This window comes from Tasmannia lanceolata, unplaced genomic scaffold (genome assembly GCF_043159265.1).
Source record: "Tasmannia lanceolata isolate RefF3 unplaced genomic scaffold, GAP_Taslan_0.1 ptg000002l, whole genome shotgun sequence".
Classification (NCBI taxonomy): Eukaryota; Viridiplantae; Streptophyta; class Magnoliopsida; order Canellales; family Winteraceae; genus Tasmannia; species Tasmannia lanceolata.
In genome coordinates, this window is record NW_027518679.1 from 58,241,349 (window position 1) to 58,260,124 (window position 18,776).

Sequence of the window (18,776 nt, forward strand, 5' to 3'; positions counted from 1 at the left end):
GGTGCATGTTTTTGAACTGTCTTTTAGGGATCTGAAATAAAACATGGGACTACCAGCTTTGTAATGAAATAATCCTCTTTTCTATGGCCCTGTTTGTATTGCAGGAATTTTCTAGAAAAAGTTAGGAAAAGAAAAACTTTTCTGCGTGGTATTAGCTGTCTTAATGTCATTTGACAACCATGGTTAATTTAGAGGGATAACATCATAAATTAGAGGTCATGTTTGGCAACCAAGGAAAAATTATTCTATTGAAAAATTATATGGGCCGGGTGGTAGTTACTTGTATTTAAGGATGTTTTTCAAGCTCTCTCCACTTGTGCCCTCTCAAGTCCTTCCCCTTCCTCATTACAATCGGACTCACCAGTATGATATGGAATAATTTTTCATGGTTACCAAACATGCCCCAAGGGCAGTTTGACTGTACATAATAGAAGTAAAAGGAACCCATGGATCCCCATTTCTTTTCCTTCTGATTTGAGAGGTGAAAAAACCTTGGCATTTGGAAAATTAAAAGCTCAAAAGGACTCTGTGAATAAAGGAAAAAAGCGAGTGGACTCATCATCACCCCATATTTAACTTCAAAAAGTATAAGATGAAATACAAATAATTTTTAGAGGTACCAAAAGAGATACTAAACCTGTAAAGCAGAATACAAAGAAGGCGGTCTAAGCTTCATCGCACCAGAGCTCCATTAAAGTGAAACCGGCCATTCAGAGAAATAGAAAGGCTGATATTAACAGCGAAAAATCAAAACCCCTTCGCTTTTTGCACAACCAACTCCGGTGCAACCGATATTAGATCCCCTGACCACAGAGAGGTGAAAATCAGCAACACATGAATAACAAACAACCACCTCCAATTTGAATATTTTAAATATTATATTTTTCCAGTTTTTTTTTTCTCTTGATAAAAACCCAAAATTAACAGAAATTTAAAATATTCCGAGATACACCCTTCCCAAGAAATTCCCCAGACATATTTGTGACTACACTGCTTTTCAATGCAGAAAATGCAAGGAAATTCTGATTTCACACTACAACAATCAGACGATGCATGTTTTTGTTCACAGCAATTCACAGCCTGACATTAGAGCAAAAATTTTAAATTACGAGAAACTTCAAAATATTTCCGCATTCCTAAGCATCTTAGAAAGCAATTTTAAGCAAAGGCATAATGTTAGAAGTCGAAATATCAATACAGAAAGTACCTTGTTCGACTAATCTGATGGGTCGAATTCGCGTCTGCTCTTGATGACGGCTTTATTTTTGGTGTCAAAATCAACCTTGTCCAGGTCTGATGCGGTCCCCAAATACCCGTAAAAGATCCTTTTCTTCTCACCCGTCTTCTCATCCATTTTGACTAGGTAGGGATTGCTCTCATCATCTTTGCCCGACTGCAAAGCTTGGGCATGGGCCCAGCCCTTGCGCCCATGGTTCTCCTTCTCGAAGTATTCTGCCAGGTGCTCAGCATCCTTCAGGCCAGATTGATTGCTAGCAAATCTTACCACTGTAGTGCCCAAATGCCCTTCCTTTCCATACATTGACTTTGACTTGCCACCACCAAAACCAAGTTCTGAAAACCATAAGCAGAAAAAAAAAAAAAGAATTTTGTGAAGATGGGTTTCGGCATCTAAAGATAATACACTGCCGTGAACAAGAGCCACACTGCCATGGGGTTATAATTCTATAAAAAAGAGATTTCCAGGATGGATTTTCCTAAAGGAAGAAGAATTGTGGATCGGCAGGATGAATTTTGTAAATGATGATACCCCTACGAGTTTCATAAGGAAGAAGCTAGGACCTTCTGCCCAATACCCCATCGCTATAGAAATGAACTTTATATCTAAATACTTAATAGATAGAACTGAACCCACAGGCCAAAATTTAGCTAATAGCATCTCATCCCTCTAACAGGGCACGAGATGGCTCCTGAAGTGTAGATTTGACATGGAAAGCCAACTCTCACAACAGCAACAAAATTCAGGTACACTATGTAACTCTGCAAACAAACATATAAAACATAGCACACTTTACCTTCATCCAGTAACACCACCGAACTGGCGGCCTAATCTAGCTTGTAGAGAAAAGTAATTAAACAAAACTAAAAAGGTAAAAAGGAAACCAATGAATGGTAAACACAGATCCTAAAAATGCAGATTATACCTCCAATGGTGCAACATGAGAAAGTGAGGTTCCTTGTTGAGTAGATCAAATTGTGAGGGAGAAGACATTGAATATGTCAATTGTCAGAGAACCCCAAGAAGAGAGAATGTAACTCTTAACTATAGACACCGGAAATCCCACAGTTGGGTTGGAATTTCATTCACATGGAAGCTCACATTGGAAGGTAAATTCTTCAAGCACCCAGTGATATGCATTGTTGATCATTTAACAACATCGAGCACCTAGTAATATGCACTGTTGATCATGTCTTATAATTCAGTATATATCACATTTCACATGCAATTCATATAAATATTTATGCATAATGCATATACCACATTTAACATGCAAATCATATGGATATAATTATAAAGCACATACTGGTATAATACGTCAATAATAAACTTACAATTTTGGATTCGATATGCGTTTCGGCGGAAATGGAAACATTACGATCGCAACCATGAACTTGTGGAAATTTAAAAGAAAGTTGGTTGTATGGGTGCGTATGTGTGTACACACACGACCCAATTGCAGAAAAGGCATCCGAGGTGTGAGTAGTCCATAGCCTTCCATGATTACGATCGGACATCCAAAAGAATAAAGGTGGTGTTAAGGAGATTTTATACGGTGTAAGCCCTTATAGTCCCTTATTTTTCAAAAAGTACTGTACGGACAACAATATAAGATGATCCAAACCATCCATATGATGGGCCATAATGTAAATAGGTTTTGCCCAAGTAATCATTTCTATAGGATGACCCTAGCCCTCCGATCTATAGAGGAACTGCATAATATGGAAACCTCTATAGATCGGAGGGCTAGGATCATCCTATGGAAATGATTTTTTGGGCACAACCTATTCACGTTATGGCCCATCACATGGACGGTTTGGATCATCCTATATTGTGGTCCGTACAGTACTTTTTGAAAAATAAGGGACTATAAGGGCTTACACCGTATAAAATCTCAGTGTTAAGAGTTAAATTTTGTAACAGATATAGGCTACATCGAAGAAGTACAAGCAATGTTATAATATTAAAGTCCTGCGATATTAGTAGCCAAAAACTCATCAGAAAGTTGTTGCTTGTGATTCTTGTCCCTCCCTGAAAAGGGGGAGGCGAAGTAATGTCCCCACCCATTCATGTGACAAACCGAAAATCATCGATCCCACTACAAAACAACAATTTCTTGCCACCACCAACTATTAAAGTAATAAAACAATCAAACCCCCATTAACATCTGCAATATTGCCCCATTTGTAATTATCTGATTCAAGAAAAAGTGAATCAATGGAGAAAGGTAGAATCCATATGGAGTATGTTCATGATATGTGTACCCATTTTCAGATTCCAAGAGTTACATACAAAAGTTGAGACATGCAATTATTTTGTTATATCTAGTAGATAAAGCTGGGATGGAACCTAGGAGTCACGACTTAGCATTTCAACACAGGGCATCGTCAAATTAAGTTATAGGCTCAAGCCTTGTGCACCATGTACATTGGTAACTAGAAAAACCAACAGAGTTTGGCAAAACCTCAGAACAACATTCTGACAACCAACTAATGGCATCAAAGTTCCAACTTGCCGTTCCACCTATCGAGTTTGTAATAGTTGGAATTCATAGTATGTTGATATGATTGATGTTGTGACTTTAGTATGGCATTTAATAAGAAATTTAGCCTTTGCATTAGTGGTGATGACTACAAGTGTGCAACATTGACACAGGGTTCAATCTTTGCTTAAAGAAAATAAAATAAATAAAATATCTTGGATCTCTTCAGACAATTCATAATGAATGTTGAAACCACGTCCAACACTTCAGTTTTAACAGTAAAAGCAATTACAAGAAAGTTCATGCACCTTAACCACGCAATACAGCCTCTATCAAACTTTGGAAATAATTAATAAACTAATTCAACAAATGCATCTAACTACTACACCATGTAAAGTAGAGACACAATTACTAGCCATTGCTACTATCAATAGGCAGAAAATGCTAATTACACCCTCCGGCTTCCTTTCTTGTGTTCTGCAACAAAGATTGTGCCCAAAGAATGTTGCAAGGGTACATGTTCAAACACGTACGACAAACACACATCACCAACCATATACACTATTGTCTACAAACAGGTGAAGTGGACGCAAAAAGAAAAAAGAAAAAACCAGATACATGTGAAAACAAGACAATTGTTCCCCGTCTAAAAGTAAGAAAAAACACAAGTTGGATCTTTGTGTCGTAGAAGTACAAGGAGAGAAGAAAACTGGCATAGTGGCATCTAACTCCACCAAACTTATCACACAGTGCAGAGACCTCACTTTCCTCCTCTTTTTTTTGAAAGATAACCTTACTTTCCTCCTTAGTCGCTGATAAAGAAAGGTCTAGAAGAAAACCACCCCTAGGTATCCCACCACCAAAATAACCTACCAGTGCCCTGGTATGTCACACTTCCAGTAGACCAACGAACCCCCCTTTGAGAAATTTCATCTTCCCTCGTGTTTCTTTCAACAATTAGATTCCAAACAACAATACTTCCTATCATTTCGAAGCAATTTATAGCCAGTACCAATTTCATAAAGTGCCCCGGTATGTCACACTTCCAGTAGACCAACGAATCCCTCCCCCCCCTTTGAGAAATTTCATCTTCCCTCGTGTTTCTTCCAACAATTAGATTCCAAACAACAATACTTCCTATTATTTCGAAGCAATTTGTAGCCAATACCAATTTCATAAAGTCAAATGTCTTCCAAAAGCCTCACTTGATAGTCTCAGACCCTACCTGAACTTATAATCCCTTACGAAAATCATCACCAACCCTGCAAAAATGGAGACATACCTCCCACCCAAGAATTAATTGCACCCCAAGTCGCAACCCTAGCCAATCAAGCAAGTCAAAATAACTTAAGGCACTTAATGAATCCCACATGCAAGATAAATGAAAAATGAAGTGAAAAAAACAGAAAGAAGAAAAAAAATAGAGGTCAATTAAATCAGAATCTCTAAAGATATTGAGGAATCATCTGTCAAGGAGCATCTCATACATGTAAACATTTGTTAAGAATCTTCAGATAACTTGAGCCTACTTGAAACGTGTTTATGATAAAAAAATTGTTAAAGAAAAGTTTTCAATTTTGGTTTCCGTCACCACAAAAATGATAACGTTTCGGTTTCGGTTGGAAATTTCAGTGGAAATCCTACAAAATCACGGAAATGTATGAAAACATGTGCAAATGATAGAATTTTAAGATGGAACTTCAAGAAATGCTAGAAAAAGAACTAATACACACTTTGAAAGCATCAACCAACCATAATGGTTTAAAAACAACCACCACCTAGATCCAAATGTTAAAATAGCATTTAGTATAGGTATAACGACAGGCTAGATCAAAAAATTGAATCACTCAATCATCTTAAAATTAAAAAAAGGGGGCGAGGGGGGATGTTCATTCACAATATGACACTCCAGGTCAACGCTGGGATGTTAGATTTACCAACCTATGTTCTAACTCATCCCAAACTTGCTTATCAGCTACAACCAATTCAAAGTACAAATATTGTTGTGAGGCCATATGAAGATAGCATAATAGTGGGGTGCAAAAAAATTCAACCACAACTAAGAGGCCATTAAGAAATCAGAAAGGAAATTAATGAACACTGGAGGAATAAAGAAACCTCAGAAATCCAATCCCTAAGATTGAACCTAATACTTATAATGGGAAGGTGGCCCCAGACATCGAGATCAAATAGATTAAACAAATAACTTAAAAACAATATCTGGCAAATATAGGTCAATGTAAAGACTGGATTATTTAGGCAAATTCGCAAGAGCAATTTTGTTGCCCCTCTTGAATAAGACAAAATTCAGTAGATAAGTGCCACCTTGTTTGAATAAGACAAATTCAGTATTGAGGTGGCTCTCTCTCTTGAAATAGAGGGGCCATGAATACGGAATGCACACTCGAGGAATAAGGAAGCCTCAGAAACTTAACGCATACGTTTCAACCCCATAATCGCCATGTGAAGAGGGCAGGCACAAAAATGGGGACCAAATAGATTAAATCACTATTACTAACAATATAAAGCATCGTAAGCAGATATATAAAAGATTTCAAATTAATACTGACCATAAGAATAGATGCCAACTGAATAGATCAGTAGACTACCTAAAGAAGCATGCCTAAAAGTTCAATGGCCACTGCATTAACCAGCGTCAAGGTTCCAAATAAGAGTCTGGACTTAGGGAAGCCCAGTAGGGGTCATTTTTATTATTCGTAGGGATCTTTTTATTGTTCATAGGGTAATTTTGGGATTATCTGGTATTATTAAGATTATTTTAGTCTTTCTTGCTTTTTACGGTATTTTAGTCTTTTACGGATTCTTGGATGCCTACTTAGAGGCCAATCTACAGACCTTTTTTGTTTAACTTTGATGATTAATTGATTGATTTACAGCATATTGAGATTTCTCCCTCTAATTCTTCTATTTCTCATCTTCTCCTTCTCTCTTCTTCCTACCTCTCTTCTTCTTCTTATTCTCTTCCTAGCCTATATCAAGTCTCAATATCATCTTGAACAAATATCATCTAGGACACTAGAAAACATGAAGGTGAGAATATATTATACCTTTGAGTTTATTATCCATGTCTTTGTTACCCAGACCCTCCATGCGGCCATCTTTTCTCCTTCCCGAATTTGTGTTGTGAATTACCACTATTGGTGGCCATATAATCAGATCCTCCCTATTTGCCGTTGCATCATCAGCAGATAATGTCTGGTATGCCTTTGAGTTTTCTGGTGCCTTCACATAATTCCACCCCATTAGAACACACAAAGCCTTGTGTAAGCCAAGATGGTCAGCACGTAAGTCTGTGTTTTTAGAATTGTAGGCATGCATGATAAGACCATGTATATCTGTAAAGTCCTTGGAATCCCTGTAAGGTTTACAATAAAGGTACATCAAATAGCAAAAAAAAAAAAAAAGATTATGTGCTCTGACATTACTAATAGAATAAAGAAACACAACAACTGAATACATAGCAGAAAATAATCAATACATGCAGTGATATAAACTATAAAGAAAACCTAGCAAAACTTATGGGAAGGGATTAAGCTTAAAGAGCCAATTTAACCGCTGCCTGGTAGATGATCATCAGGAAGTTTCAAGCTATATATCATGAGCAATTCAAATAACTTCTAAACAGAGCCTCTGTATGCCGCTCAACTTGAAACCATTCATCATGAGATAAGAACCACCCAAGAGCAAGGTTGGTAATACCATAGTTACCGGAAGTTGGATTAGTTGGATAGGAAGCTCGCTTTTCCGGGAAACTAGCTTTGGAAGCTAAGTTCTTCTCGCTTCCCAAATTTAGGGGAAGCACGCTTCATACGTGTTTCCTCCTAATTGAGAGTACTCTTTCTATTTAAGTGTCCTTACTAAAAGAATATTTCATCTTTTTGACAATGCCGAAGGATCTTATTAAAAAAAGTGCATTTAAAACTTGAAAACTCATCTTTAAGTTTGAAATGAAAATTGTGTCACTTTTCCCAAATCTTAATATTAGATAAGTATGAATAAAAAATGTGGAACTGTAAATTCCTATAACTAGTAATTCTAATTAGTCAACCATTCCAAAAAAAAAAAAAAAAAAAATAGTCACGAAGTCTTCTTTTCTACTTGTAATCCTATATTAACCCTTCCTCTCTGCCTACTACAATCCTACTCATTCTATATACTTGTTTGCTTCCAATGAGGCTTATTCAATCCCACACATTTTCTCTTTATTTTCTTTAAAACTTTTCTCTTCTTCATCGCTTCTCACACTCGCTTCCCACCCTGGCAACTAAGGGTAATACACTCCAATAAAATTCAGAGAACATCACTCGTTCCATTACACACACAACCTTCTTCAAGCTAATTAAAGCATAAAACTGCAGCATCTATAAGTCCACACAATTATGCAGATCGGGCTGTCTATTTACATGGGGGTATCATGCAACAGAACCAAGAAAAAGATTAAGACTTCTCTACAAAGGTACAACACAACTGCCCCTAACTGACAGATATATTTGAAAAATAGAGTTTATACCTACAATCTGGAGTATACCAAAATCAATAGACTACGCTAGTGACAAGCACCTCGGCTAAAAGAGCAGATTAGTACAATTGCATGCCAAACCATCAACATGGACATCAGCTAACAATTGACACTGTGTTGCCAATTCTTTGAAAACTTTCCACTCCAAATAAAAAACCATTTTGTGACCAATTATCTAACTGAACTCACATTGGATGCAGACATAATCAAGACAGATGAATATAAAAAAAAATTGAGGGCTGATTGAAGGCTTAGACTATAACCGGCAACAGTGTTACATGCCAATAACAATAAGAGAATCACTATGATTTTAAATTTCCACCAAAATCGACACGAACTGACTGAAATATTTGTGTTCCATCCCCACCGAAATGCATCCCGAAACCACAAGTGTAGTGGTATAATATCCAAGTATACAATGCATAGTTATATTTATATGAATTGCATGTAAACTATGGTCATGAAAATTTTCTAAAGGATTCATTAACCCGACGCCCACTAGTTTGGGACAAAGGCTTAGTTGAGTTGAGTTGAGCATGTAAACTATGGTGCATATTATGATAAATATTTATATGAATTACATATGAAATGTGGTATGTACTACATTATCAAATATGGCGCATATCACTAGGTGTTCAATGTTGTTAGACCATTATTGATGGTCTTTTGCTTATCTGATGGTTTTCTAGTGTGTATTTGTGCTTATGCTAGCACTTCCTGAAGTTCATCTTAAATGTCCATCATTTACATATGTTTCCATACGTTTCCGTGATCTTACATGATTTCCATCAAAATTTCCATCCAAAACCAACATGTTTTCATTCTTTTCACGACCAAAACGCATACCAAATCTTAAACCTTATACTTTGAGAATCTCTAGAAAGTTATCAAGCAAGCACCAATAATTATACGGTGATTGTGCTGCCCATATAGGTGGTTAGAAAAAGAAAAGAGCCAACTGAAAACCAATAACAAAAATAATGAGGAAACTTCCTTGGAATGACTCCCTAAGTTCCTTAAATAAAAAAGGCGAAGCTGTGCGAGCAAAAAAAACATTGATTATCCATTGATTGTGCTGACCCATATAGGTGGTTATCACAATGAAATGAGCAACCTGAAAACCAATCACAGATATAATAAAGGGACTCCTGAATGACTCTCTGAGTTCCTTAAACGAAACAAAGGGAAGCTGTGCAAGCAAACAAGACATCCAACCCCATGATAGAACACTCACCATACATTGCCAAATACCAATACTGGAATAAGAATGGAAGCTCTCTACGAAAAACTCAAATTAACAACCATATGCACAACATAGCTTCGCTTGATATCTAACTAAAACTTGCAAACAAAATAAACATGTTTTCTAGGACAGGAGGAAGCAGGAAAATAACCCCCATCTTCAAAACATAACCTCGATACAGCAAGAATAATCAAACTAACATAATTTTACTTTGCACAAGAGAAATATACATGGACAAGGCCACATAAAAGAAAGGTTCTGCTAAACAATATCCTGTAATCCACTGCCTTCATCTCCACAAATAATCTAAAAAAAGCACATAAGCCAGTAGCCCCCTAGCTCATTAGGTAATCTCCAATACCCAGTAGCTTCCAAAAGATCACTTAGTGGATGATGAGAAATGGTTGTTCCCATTATCTCATTGGGCAAAATGAGCATGCCAGTCATTCGAGAATTATAGTAGATCCTAAGTCTCGATGCACATAGAACATATAAACCAATTCTGGATTTATATTTTCAATTTATATCACAAAATGACTTTTGCACCAAATACTTTGCAATAATACATCACATGGTGATGGAATTGAAAAGGCCCATACAAGCATTTGAATGGAAATACCATCATGTTCTCCATAAAGTAATAAGAGAGATCCATTTGACATAAAAAACCAACAACTTAAGAGTTTTAGACCGATCACATCTTCAATCTCAACACATGTCCAGAAGACTTTCGAAGCACTGAATAATTAGGACAAGAAGGGCACACCTCATCTTCACAAACAGTTGGACACAAACAAGACGCAGCATGTAGTCTACATGATTGGCAGCTAGAAAGCTAAAAGGCACGTATAGATACAATAGTGAAAGTTGTGAAGGGGTTGTCCTTGTCTACTTTCAATCTTTGTAAGAACTGTGTCCTCTCCTGTAAGAATACACCCATTATGGGGAGCACGCATTTGGCACTAGTCGACCCAAAGACAAAAATTGTTATGTGCAATGTATTCTCAAAAGGATAAGGGCGGGATTTTCCACAAATATCTTGCCTATTACCCCCACCAATGTAACGAGAGAGAGAGAGAGAGAGAGAGAGAGAGAGAGAGAGAGAGAGAGAGAGAGCAATTAAGAAATATATGGAGCTCCTAAAAGAACAATTATTCAGTTAACAAGAACTAATCCATTGGATTTGAGAGAGTCAAAAGGATATATTTGGGATAAAAGACAAGGAAAAAAGAGATGCCAGTGTCGCTGAGGTGGCGATAAGGGGTAAGGCTTTGCTCACAAACATACCTTCGCATAAAGGTCCTATGGACATATTATTTTTTTTCTTTTTCTTTTTTGAAAATGGTAGCCAATTTTATTGAAAAAGAAAAGAACTGAGATGGTCGGAGTAAAACAGAGAAAGAAATAAAAGAAATATAGCTAAACACTACAAGAAATGGTGATACATTCAAGGAGGGAGAGAATAAAAAAGAGCCAATGACTCCTTGGTGACACCATCTCTAGCTAACCATCCGCCACCGAGTTGGCGGATCGCCGAACGCGATGAAAGGTCATAGAAGAAGATCTCACCCAATAAAACATCTCATCAAACCACCTGTAAAATCTCCACGGATGTTTCTCCGATTTGCCTAACCAACGAATCACGTTCAAGGAGTCCCCTTCTATCACCACATCATCTAGACAATCTCTACCCAATAACTTTAATCCTTGGTGAACTGCACGCACCTCTGCTTCTGAGGCGTCCACCACACCAATCGGACCCGTGAACGCCCAAAGAACCACCCCATGGTCGTTTCTCAAGACTCCAGCAACCCCAGCCGGGCCACGAGTACCCAAGCTAGAGCCATCAAAATTCCTATGGACATATTCTGAAACCTTAAATATGAATGTAGAAGAAAACCACCATAGGAAATACGTCCAAGAAAGAAAAGCAAAACAGATATGCCAATGCCTCAATTTTGGCCATTTAAATAAAGCATCCAAACTATGCTTAGGCCACAAGTCACTTAGATCCAGGTAAAGAAGCCATTTATGAAAAAAAGTGATGACAAGCACTATTCTAGCTGGTGATGAAAGCCTTTTTTCATCTTTTATATTATAGTTTTTTAATTAAGAGAAACATAATAATGCTTAAATAATATCGTGCATCCCAATGTTTAAAAAGAAAGAGAATTCGCAAACAAAACAAATTCACCTTTGCTTTCACCAAGCTCCATGCAGCAAGCAGTTGTTGAAGAAACATATCAAAAAACAACATGCAAGCAAATATAGAGAGCATAAGGGTGATTCTAGGAATGTCATCCGATGGTTATGTGGCTCGGAAAGCTATCCGTGACGCTTTGCTCAATAGTTTGAGGAAATTCATGATATAGTTAGCTCCTCATCTATTAGTTTTCAACATGTTAGGAGATTGGCAAACGGTGAAGCAGACAGGTTAGCTGGAAGGGGGGTTCAGCGGGAGGCTCTTGAGCAATATGATTTCCTTCCTCCTTGACATTTTTTTTTTGTTTTCACCGGGTTTGTATCCGGGTCTCTTTGTTTGTATCTTTTGTAATTGACCATCTCGGTCCCCATTATTTAACGAATATTTGACCATAAAAAAAAACAGATTAATGAATGAAGATTACGCCCTCTGAGTCATATTCTCCATATTAAATAACACAACATGTGTTTCTTGATAGAGTATGATCACCCACAAATTGCATAAAGAAATCAAATTGGCAGCATGCAAGCTAATCAATCAGGCAACATTTATAATACAAGCAGTGATTGCAACATGTTGGCATTAATAACCATGTATAGACAGATACGCGTGATCAACGCATTTAACCAAACCAACAACATACCATAGAAACCGTAGATACAGAATATAGTCGAAGAGCGTATTTTGCATTTGCCTAAAGAGTATCCCATGTCCTTATTTGAAGAACAAACAACCTACCTTGGGAAGATGAGCTCAATAAATCCATCCCCAAATGCAGAGAGAGATGAAAGTACATATTCAAGCACATACACAAAAAGATGGCACTTGGTAGTATAACATATAGATACTCATCAATAGACAAAGGTAGCCATTTCAAAACAATTAAGAGAAAGCAATAGCGACTACATAACTTAAAAAGGTGATCCAAGCCCTACAACGACCATATAAACATCACTTGGAAGCAAGGATTGAAATTTCGATTTTGGTTTCGTTTTCGGTTTTGGCCTCATCCAAAAACGAAATTTCAGTGGAAATTTAGATGGCAATTTCGGTTTCGGTGGAAATTTCAGTGAAAATCTTATAATTTCGGCAATTTTATTATTTGGATTGAGGAAAGGCTATCGACCTAGTTTCGGTCCTGGCCAAAATCCGAACTTTCAGTATTTCGGCCGAAATTTAGAACCATGTTTGGAAGTGCATAACTTCTTACTTCATTCACTTACACTTGCTAGCAAATTGATTGCACCATGTGGTGATAAATACCACCTGCAGCAAAGATAGACATGTTCGATGTCTTTTTAACGGCCAATAGTCCTTAGAAATTTCAGATATGGAACGTGGAGAAAACCCAGACAAGTACCATGAGTCATATAAGATTGTCCAATGAAGGAGGATTCAGCCAAGAACTTTGAAGGACAAAGTGACAAACAACCTTTCCACATTAGAAAAGCTCAACATCACTATCGTTGCAAGCTCGTTGTCACTAACAAGAGGCGTGTACTATGATTTCTATAAACCTCAAACTTAGTAAGAACTAAGGCCAAATCCCAAAAACTTCAACCATACAAACAATCATAATATATTCATTGACAAATACACACGAACTAAAATAGAAGTCCTACACACAAGGACTACAAGTTAAATACACTATTGAGTGTGAAGACTTGCCAGCAAATAAGACAAGGCCCAAATGCTCAGTAGAGGACACGACTTTACAAGTGTCGTGCCATATATCAGATACTAATCGGCTAATCCATCTCAAAGTAATAATAATGCCCCATGATCAACTTGAAATCAACTACAGCCAACTGCTAGGACTCCAGGACTTGTACTTCTGCTCTAATTGGATATTTCTTTTTCAAATCACCAAGCACTGTTTCCAAGGAAAAAATCACCCATGCCTCCACAAAACCACCGTGTTAGAATAACTTCAAGAATCAATATGTAACAGTCAAATGCATAAAACTGAATCCTCCAAAACCACCTTGATATAGAAACTATTCATGGTAGAACATGTAATCCTCAAAGATAGGACATTTACCAACATCCTGGCCATATTCTTAAGCAAAAGAACCCCAAAAGGCCCAAAATAAAGCCATTTTCAATGGCCAACCTATGCATTTGTTTATCCAAAGTCCATGTAGACTCTCCAAAGTGTAGAGAACGCTTTCAAGCATGAACAGAAAGAATAGCAGCATAAAATAAGAGAACTTACATTTGGAAAAAGGGAATCATTTCCAATTTTAAAGCAGTGAAATCATGCTATAGAACTTTAACAGGCAACACCTTCCCTCCAACAAGTGTAGAACCATCACATTAAAGTGGGTAGTATCTAATCTTATTTGCTTGTACTTCCTACAAATCAAATGCATATGGATGTGTGTGTGTGTGTGTGTGTGTGTCCACATAAGTCAAGAGAGAGAAGACTTATTTCCCCACAGCTCTAGCAACATCCATGCACATGTCCTGTATCAAACAAGACCATTGCCTAAATTAAAGTCTTCCAAGCCACATATACAACCCATCATAAGCAGATACATCAACCAAATTGTTGAAGACACGAAATCTGGCAGAATAGTCCTGAATACATGCGCAAGTGTTACTTTCAAAAGCACAATTACTACAAACCCTCAAGGACACTGCTGGCAACTCTCCATTCCTGGCAAGGGACAAGTTTTCACCTTTTTTTTGAAGGGACAAGCTTTCACTTGTTTCAATATTTTATGATGAAATAGAAATATTCAAACAAACAGAAAGCAAATTATGCATTCCCTTAGATACCTAGTTGCACCAACCAAAACAAATTTCTAGTCCTAATAACTTAGATGGAAAATAAGTCTAGCTGTAGTAAAAGTATTAGCACTCATGTGTAAAGTGTTCCTTTCAGAAGCACATACTACAACCCTCAAGGACATTGCTAGCAACTCCCCATTCCTCGCAAGGGGCAAGCTTTCACTTGTTGCAATATTTTGAGATGAAATAAAAATATTCAAACAAACACAAAGCAAATGATGCATTTCCTAAGATATTGAATTTTTTTCAAGGTATGCATTTCCTTAAATACTGAGTTGCACCAACCAAAGGTCCAAAACAAATTTCTAGTCCTTCTAAAAAATGGTGCAGCAGAGGATCCTTGGAATAAAATCTAGTCGAAGTAAGTTCAGGTCAAAACTAATAAATTACCCAACAAGCCACCCAAGCCAAGGCTACAAACACTAAGAAAGCTAAGAATTAAGAGTTCCTTGCATTCTCAGCACAAGCGTAGGTCACTGACCTAGAGTTCGAAACATAGACACACCACCATATAACTAAATGTTAGTGATACAATTTTCAACAAATACCCCACAGTGATCCAATCAGTCAAACAATGATATAAAACCACTGGACAGGTTTACAAAAGAATAAACATACATACAGGAATCTAAGGGATCTATTAGACATGTCACTAACCCCCCAATTGACAGACCTTCAAAGAACTTTATGCAAATCCCATCAAAATGCATATCATGGCTCAAAAATCTCCCGGCAAAACCATCATTAAATGTGCAATGGAGTATTTTACTACAAAAGGCAATAGGTTTTTTAGTAGAATATACGGCCAAACATATGGGCACAACAAAAATATATTACACTCAGATCACTAAGGCCAAGTTGAACAGCAAAAATTTTGCATCACAACAGCCCAATCAAAGAACGCAGGCTCTGAAAGTAAATTTGACGAACAATGAGCAGTGGCACTACAAACAAAAAAATGTAGAGACACACCTCATTACAAACCAGATAATAGTGAATGGCTCCAAAGGTACAATATATCCATTAAAAAAATTTGACTCCCACCACAGTAGAAATGGCAACACCAGTAGTATGAGTAATTAAAGAGGACATACCAATGCTGGTTCTTTAACCACAACAAATTGGTTAAAGGAAAACTGTAACATACACCATCATTGCAAGCTTTTGTCACTAACTATAGAAACTACAATTTCAACTAAAGCTCAAACTTGGTATGGCAAAACGCCAGTGAGTTCACCCATACAGTGTTAACTGGATATCATCGATTTAAGATACAAAACAGTGAGTTTTCTTATCCAAATCCGAAAGCAAAAATGAAAAAGAAAAGAAATATATAATAGGCACAGTCATTATCAAATAATATATATAATAGACATATAGTAATGCATGTATGAAACAACAGCGACTCAAATTGATAAAGGCTGTTGGGCATAACATTCACCTGAATATTCAATTTTTATTTTTTTTGAATGGTAAGAAAACTCACTGTTTTCTTACCATAACATATCACCTGAGTATTCAAATTAAGTGATCCAAATTTGTTCTAAAGATATTTTCCAGACACGTAATGTCTATATAAAAGGAATTTGCAAGATTTCATTGTTTTAGGTCTCAAACATGTCTCTAAGTTCAGTGCGAAGATTAATGACAAAAATATGAAGAAAATTATGGTGACACCAGAAGAGTGACCGGTGGTCCATTTGATTTGAAATTTTCAACGCTGGTCTTTTCGAACTATTAGGATTCTCATTATTTTTCTAGAATTTTAGAGATTTCTAGATGGATTTCCTAATTAATCCAAGTTTGGTAAAGAGAGTACTTTAAGCAGGTTGCCTAATTTGAACTAATTAGGAATAGTTTATGGGTTCTGAAAACCTGCATTGAGCTGGATTTGATCTGAAGTTAGGAATAAGTTATAATTGGGCATCTCATATTAGGTTTGCAAGAGAACTTTGTGGTCTTGTGGTATGGAAGGCCATATTAAAAACTTACTAAAAGCTTATAGAGATTGAAGTTTTTATGTGCTTTTCATTTGAGAAGCTGTAAGAGCAGCTCTAGTGGCATTTCCATAAAAATCTTCTCTAATCTGTGTGTGTTTTAAGTTTTAACTGAGACTATTCCCCTATTCCATACTATGCTGCATTATACAGTAAAATGAAGAGGAATGTGGACTCTACTGGTTGCGCCCATCTGACAAATCTTCAAGGAGTTCTACCCAAAACCCACGAAACCCCTACATTGGCTCAAGAACCTAAAAACAAAACCATCACTAAATGCCCACTAGAAGATAACTTTTAGTATGCATCCTCCAATACCCTGCATTTTTATATACAAGTAACTAAGAGCACTCTTGTGGCATTTCCATAATATTCTATTTGTGTTTTAACTGAGACTATTTCACTATTCCATCCTATGCTACATCATATAGTAAAATGAAGAGGACAAACTCTACTGGTCGTGCCCAATTGACAGATCTTCGAGGAACTCTACCCAAAACCCACTAAAACACCTACATTGGCTCAAAAATCTAAAAGCAAAAGTGCAAAACCATCACTAAATGCCCACTAGAAGATTTCTTCTCCTATACCTCATCAAATACCCTGCATTCTTATATCGAAATAACTAAGAACCTGATCTTTCTAATGGAGATTCTTATATACAAAAACTAAGCTCCTAATCTTTATAATGGAGAACAAAATTTAAGAATCCCCAACTGACGAATATTCTAGAAACTCTACCCGAAACCCACTAAAACCCCTACGAACCTAAAAGCAAAACCATACCCTGCAATACCCTGCATACTTTTATCCATGTAACTAAAAACCTAATCTTTCCAATGGAGATAAAAAAATTTAAACACGTAAAAGCCAATGACCAGCTAATCTTATCAAACCTTCCACAAGCGAGGCATTGCATAGGCCCATGTTTCCCATCCTCCAAATAATTTGTCCGCTGTGCTGCGTTCTCATTTAGTGATTTCGAATAATGAAGAAATTTCCTTTTCATGGTGTGAGGATTCACATCATAATTCTTCGTATCCACGTCCGCCACCACACCCTTTCCATCCAAGCCTCGCCGTGAGGGCAAATCCTCGTAATTCTCTCCCCCCACCTTCATAAACTTCGAATGCCGTAAATCACCTGCCCCGCCCCTGCCGGAATCCGGCAGCTCCCTACGCCATGGGCTGCTATTTCCACGCATAAAATCAGACCTATCACTAGGAGCTGACAGAAACCCGTTAGGGTTAGGGTTAGGGTTCCCATACTGCAAGAGCTGCTCTCTTTGCCGCGCCAAATGATCCTCTTCACTATACTTCCTCTTCAGGGAGCTTTCCGGCATGGGCGGCCCCCGCGAAGAAGTCCAGTACTGTTCCTCGCGGTCACGACGGAAACCATCTGGGCTCATCCGATGGTTTTGAAACCCTAACCCTAAACTTGAAGACTCGGGCCCGTGACCGCTGTGGCCGTACGGGAGAAATTTATCACCGGCGAGGTCTCCGGAGCGTCCCGCCGGTGACTGCGAGTAGTCCGGCGGGAGCGCAAAGTAAGATCGGACGCTGCCGTCGGCCAAGACGAATGTTCGCCGATCCAGCATGTGGAAGCCATAGGGAGGAGGAGGATTAGGGTTTCTGCCGGAGGCGGAGGGGTCCGGCAAAGGTAATGGAAGGGGAAGGATTGGATCGGATGGGTTTGAGGAGGAGGAGGGTTTGGTGTTGGGCGTTTTGGAGTCGGATCCATGGGGTTGGGATTCGGATCCAGGTGGGCTAAATAGTGGGGGATTTCCGGACTCCCACCGGGTTTTCCGGTGAGAAGAAGAAGACGGGGAGGGTTTGTGGGAAGAGCCCTTTCCGCTCATCTTCTGGTTTTTCATGCGAGGCAACAAATCTTAGCTAGGGTTAGGGTTTGAAGGAGAGAGAGAGAGAGAGAGAGAGAGAGAGGTTTTACATGTATTTTTTTGGGGGAAATGATATTTCGCGCTTTTTGCTTCGCTGGGCCCACCCCCATGGAGTGTAAAAACTAAAAAGAGAGGTCATACGGAACTTACATAAGTCAGTACACTGTTTTGGAGGGTTCGCAGGGAAGAATAGGGGGCGAATATATCACTTTCCTATTTTTTATAAAAAGGTGGGGTCCACATGGTTATATGATCAGAATTCAGAACCATTACAAAAAAACTTCATCGGATCCTATGGTTGAGATGGATAAGATCGTCCTAAGGAGATGATTTTTCTGAGGGGCCCAATAAATAAATGGCTTCGATCATCTAACCATGTGGGCC

General features: G+C 37.9%; 1 protein-coding gene across 1 annotated transcript; it reads right to left on the minus strand.

Moving 5' to 3' along the window:
• Positions 1-533: 533 nt before the first annotated feature.
• LOC143881420 (uncharacterized) lies at positions 534-18,472 on the minus strand. Its single transcript, XM_077384483.1, has 4 exons — positions 17,392-18,472; positions 6,788-7,095; positions 1,208-1,572; positions 534-803 (listed from the first exon to the last, which is right to left on the minus strand). The coding sequence occupies exons 1-3, from the start codon at positions 18,366-18,368 to the stop codon at positions 1,217-1,219; spliced, it is 1,641 nt and encodes a 546-aa protein (XP_077240598.1). The 5' UTR covers positions 18,369-18,472; the 3' UTR covers positions 534-803; positions 1,208-1,216.
• Positions 18,473-18,776: the final 304 nt, after the last annotated feature.